Source organism: Hylobates moloch, unplaced genomic scaffold (assembly GCF_009828535.3).
Source record: "Hylobates moloch isolate HMO894 unplaced genomic scaffold, HMol_V3 SCAFFOLD_4484, whole genome shotgun sequence".
Lineage (NCBI taxonomy): Eukaryota > Metazoa > Chordata > Mammalia > Primates > Hylobatidae > Hylobates > Hylobates moloch.
This window is the reverse complement of record NW_026656759.1, coordinates 1-5261: the sequence shown is the minus strand read 5'-3', so window position 1 is coordinate 5261 and position 5261 is coordinate 1. Positions and strand designations below refer to the sequence as shown.

General features: G+C 55.6%; 1 protein-coding gene across 1 annotated transcript; it reads left to right on the top strand.

Annotated features, from left to right (window-relative positions):
• Positions 1-283: 283 nt before the first annotated feature.
• LOC116465332 (interleukin-11 receptor subunit alpha) lies at positions 284-4987 on the top strand (the record flags this gene model as incomplete). Its single annotated transcript, XM_032148448.2, has 8 exons — positions 284-292; positions 1507-1606; positions 1910-1970; positions 3045-3214; positions 3341-3455; positions 3607-3639; positions 3725-3891; positions 4824-4987. Coding segments are annotated over exons 2-8 (810 nt in total), but the record flags the coding sequence as incomplete, so codon positions are not given.
• Between the last annotated feature and the right edge of the window lie 274 nt (positions 4988-5261).

The window sequence follows — 5261 nt, the reverse complement described above, 5'->3', positions numbered from 1 at the left end:
ACATAAGTATTAGCCACCCTCCTTTCCCTCTTGCTGGCCTTGGCTGTGTCTGTGGCTTCCTTTCCAGACTTGGGGGAGGCCTTGGGTGGGAGGGAAGGAGGGAGGAAGCAGGAGCGGGGAGGGGGCCTGGCTAGGGGCGGCGGAGCTCCAGGGCTTAGAGGGGGCGGGGCAGGGAAGGGGAAGGAGGGGATGGCTCTGGGGTCCCAGAACTGAGTGGAGTAGGAGACGGGGGCTGTAGCTGGTGAGAGGAAGTCCTGGGGGCCATGGACACTCTGCTGCTGGGATCACCGAGGTAGGGTGGGGCTAAGCAGGGTAAGTGTGGCTGGGTGGCCGGGGTGAGCCAACTGGACACACTCAGACAGACACAGAGACACGTGGAGGCCCTGCTCTGCTCTACTCCTACTCCTGAAGGGTCCGTGCTCTTCCTCTTCTGGTCTTGTTCCCAGAGCCCTTTCCCTGCCTGCCCCTTCGTTCTCCATCCACTTCACCACTGCCTTCCTCCTTCTGCTCCCCCTCGTCCAGAATCTCTCTCTCCTAGCATCCCCCACCTGCCATATAGACACACTGTTAGCTTTTTGAGTTATCGCTGACCCCAATCCAGTCTTTCCAACACTTCCCACACTGCCCCATCACCTCCTAGTCCTGATCTCTGAGTATCTCTTGGTGCTGTGGCCCCCATGCCTGTCCCTGCAGGCTCCCAGTTCCTCTCAGCCTCTCATCCCCTTCTTTTCACTCCCCTCCCCGCCACCCTGTCTCCATTTCCATCTGCTGGCTCCTCGCCCACCCCCAGCCTCTGGCAGCAGCCAGGGCATCTGGATCTGCTTAACTACACAGCCCCAGCCTGCACCCTAGCCCCATCCAGCTTCACAGACTGGAGACCAACGAAGTGTCAAGAGCCAGGCCCAGCTGAGTGGCCCAAGTAGCCAGAGCAAGGAGCCAGGTTCAGGCGAGAAGCCTGGCAGCCAGAGCAGGGGTAGGCCTCAGGGCGGGAGTGCAGGATGGGCTCAGATCCATGATGACACCCTCCCCTCAGGGTGATAAGGTCTGCCCAGGTTAATCAGAGGCGGTGATAAGCCCTGGACCAGGTGGGGGTAAATACCAGAATTCCCAACAGCTGGACTGGAGGGGTTAATGGGAGTGGCTGAGCTGGTGCCAGTGCTTGGTGCCAGGGGTGGGCGCCAAGGGCGGTGGAGGAGGAGTTGCTGGCACAGTCTGTTGCCTCCGGCTTTTGTTCTGGGCCCTAAGCCCAGGACTGAGATAGAGGGTGTGAGGGTGTGTGTGTGTCCGTGTGTGTGTGTGTGTGTGTGTGTGTGTGCGCGCATGCGAAGCACTGGGTATGCAGTGGGAAAGGGGACCTCAGATCAGTTCCCCCAGTGATTTCTAACAGCCTTACCCCACTTGGTGCATCAGTTTTTCTCCTACGAAGCCTCAGTTTTGGAGAGGAAGAGCCAGGCTTTAGCCTCCCATCTCAGGGGTCGGGGTTTCTGACTCTACCTCTCCCCACAGATGAGCAGCAGCTGCTCAGGGCTGAGCAGGGTCCTGGTGGCCGTGGCTACAGCCCTGGTGTCTGCCTCCTCCCCCTGCCCCCAGGCCTGGGGCCCCCCAGGTGAGAATAACCCTGCTCTACAACCCCCCAACTCTGACTTGTGACTTGGCCACCCTCACTGTGGCCCCTTCCCATGCCTAACTTGTGACACCACCCCTGCTCCTGTCATCTAACCTGGGTCCCCTCTCTACCCTGTTCTCTGACCTCTGTCTCCACTCTGACCTCTGTCTCCAGATTATAACATGATGCTTTGATCCAGTGAGCCCCCCACCACCCAGTTTTTAACAGTCTGCTTCTTATCTGTCATTCTCACAAAGTGGGGAGGGTAAAGGAAGAGCCTCACCTCAGAAGTGCCCTCCACAGGGGTCCAGTATGGGCAGCCCGGCAGGTCCATGAAGCTGTGTTGTCCTGGAGTGACTGCCGGGTAAGTGCCCCACCTGCCTGTTGGTCTGACACTCATGACCCTTTCTTGACTCTGCCTAGTCCTCATGTCCCGCCCCTCCCATCCTTGCCCGCTCTGTCCGTAATCCGCACCTCTCTATCTGTCCTAACCCTCTAATTATTCTTATTCAACAGAAAATTCAACAGGTATGTTTTGAGCACCTGCCAAGTGCCAGGTCTATTCTAGGCTCTGGGATAGAGCAGTGCTAATGCCAGGCAAGGTGCCTGCCTTCACAGAGCTTACATCTTAGTGGGGAAGACAATAAGCAAAGGAGAATCTTGCCAGATAGTAACACCTGCAGGGCAGAAAAACCAGAGAGAGGGATGTTGAAGAGGACAACTGAGTAGTTACTTTTTTTTTTTTTGAGACAGTCTCACTCTGTTGCCCAGGCTGGAGTGCAGTGGTGCAATCTGGGCTCACTGCAACCTCTGCCTCCTGGGTTCAAGCAATTCTCCTGCCTCAGCCTCCCAAGTAGTTTGGGATTACAGGCAGGTGCCACCAGGCCCAGCTAATTTTTTTTTTTTTGTATTTTTAGTAGAGACGGGGTTTTACCATGTTGGTCAGGCTTCGAACTCCTGACTTCAAGTAATCCACCCGCCCCAGCCTCCCAAAGTGCTAGATTACAGGCATGAGTCACCGTGCCTGGCCTGTGGTTACTTTTTAATTGGTGGTTAGGAAAGGTCTCTCTGAGGAGGTGATGTTGAAGCTGATTTCTGAAAGTCACGAAGGAGGCAGCCATGCACACATTAAGGTATAAGCGCTCCCGACAGAGGGAACAGCTAGTGCAAAATGACCTGAGGTGCGAATGAGCTCAATACCCCCGAGGAATAGAAAGAAGACCAATGTAGCTGGAGTTTTCAGTGGGTGAGGGGGAGAGAGATACGAGCTGAAGAAGGAAAGGAAGGCACGGGCTGGCTCACGAGGGGCTTTGAAAGCCAGTAAAAGGAATTTGGGTTCTATTGCAAATGCAGTTAGAAGCCAATGGAGAGCTGTGGCATGGTCTGACTTATGCTTGACATCTTGTCTTTGTCCATTGTCACCTCATCTTACTTCCAGGGAACCGGTGTCCTGGTTTCGGGACGGGGAGCCAAAGCTGCTCCAGGGACCTGACTCTGGGCTAGGGCATGAACTGGTCCTGGCCCAGGCAGACAGCACTGATGAGGGCACCTACATCTGCCGGACCCTGGATGGTGCACTTGGGGGCACAGTGACCCTGCAGCTGGGCTGTGAGTTGGGGAGGGTGGCACTGATGACACATGGGGATCCTGAGGGAGTATGGGACCTAAGTAAGCCCTCTGGGACTGGGAGGACCTGAGGACTGCTCAGTCTCCAGGTGTACCCTCTGCCTCTAGACCCTCCAGCCCGCCCTGTTGTCTCCTGCCAAGCAGCCGACTATGAGAACTTCTCTTGCACTTGGAGTCCCAGCCAGATCAGCGGTTTACCCACCCGCTACCTCACCTCCTACAGGTGTGTGCATGATCGGGTGTGGATGCCTACACGTTTGGGTATGCTGGCGCAATGTGGGTGTGGGAGGCAGGGAGGTGGGTTCTGAGGAAAGCCTCAGAGGGCAGAAGGCCCTCTTTTCCTTCCTGACTTCCGATGGCCCCCTCCCCACCAGGAAGAAGACAATCCTAGGAGCTGATAGCCAGAGGTAGGACGTGAGGGAGCATGTGGGGGCTCCAGCTGGGTCCCATAGTAGGCATTTTCAAAGCCGAAGACCACGTCCTCCCTTCTAGGAGGAGTCCATCCACAGGGCCCTGGCCATGCCCACAGGATCCCCTAGGGGCCGCCCGCTGTGTTGTCCACGGGGCTGAGTTCTGGAGCCAGTACCAGATTAATGTGACTGAGGTGAACCCACTGGGTGCCAGCACACGCCTGCTGGATGTGAGCTTGCAGAGCATCTGTGAGTACCCACCCCAGACCTCCCCCAGACCCCCATCACAGAGACCCCAAATGGACTCAGATCTCTCCACTCCCAGAGCTCCCAGTTTCCTCCCAACATAGACTCCATTTCACACAGAGAAGGCCCTGTGGAGCCTGAGAAGGCAAAGGGATCAGAGCCCAGGAGGCATGGTTATTTCAGCACGCACTCTAGAGGCTGCTGCTGCTACTCACACTGCCCGATTGGCTGCCTAGCCTCAGAGCAGGCTCTGCACCGAATGCAGCCATATGTCGTGTCCTCCCTTGCTGGCCCCTCTTTCCTTGACCTGTGCATGGGAGTGGGACACTAAAACTCTAGCTGGAATTTGGGCCAATTCATCTTCCTTGGATGAAAATAAGAATCGCTGTTTTATTCACTCAACAAGCACTTCAAAAGTCCACCCGCAGATCTCAGGTGGTTTCTTTTTTTCTTTCTCTTCCTTTTTTTGTTGAGATAGGGCCTCACTTTGTGCCCAGGCTGGATGAAGTTCAGTGGCGTGATCTTGGCTCACTGCAGCCTGCAACTCCTGGGCTCAAGCTATCCTCTCACCTCAGCCTCCCAAGTAGCTGGGATTACAGGCATGTGCCACCATATCTGGCTAATTTTTAAAATTTTTTGTAGAGACAGGGTTTTGCTATGTTGCCCACGCTGGTCTCAAACTCGTGGCATCAAGTGATCCTCCCGCCTCAGTCTTCCAGAGTGCTGGGATTACAGGCACGAGCCACCACACCCGGCCTCAGCCCATTTCATAATACAGATGACCGGTCTGAGTCTAATGGAAGATCAACTTTAAAATTTCCCCTCCCCTCTCAGGAGTGTCTGGCTAAGGCTCCTTTAAACACACACTTTGGGAAGTGGTGGGGAAGTGACGGAGACCCATAGCCTACCCTGACTTTGTGTCTTGATGCCCTTAGTGCGTCCTGACCCACCCCAGGGCCTGCGGGTAGAGTCGGTACCAGGTTACCCCCGACGTCTGCGAGCCAGCTGGACATACCCTGCCTCCTGGCCGCGCCAGCCCCACTTCCTGCTCAAGTTCCGTTTGCAGTACCGTCCGGCGCAGCATCCAGCCTGGTCCACGGTGAGGCCTGGAGTGCGTCCCACCCCGCGGCTGTGGGTCCTGTCTCTGATTTCATGATCCTGGGTGTTCTGTGTAGCTTTCCAGTGCTGGCAGGTCACTGAAGACCCAACACTTCCCTGTGGGCCAGGCTTTGTACTGGGTGCTGGGTTGCAGTGGTGACTGACAGACTGAATGTCTGTGCTGTGGGGCTATAACTATGATGTAAAGCCCATCTGTGGGAAGATAGCAATGGCTTTTAAAAAAATAACTCTTTTTTTTTTTTTTTTTTTTTTTT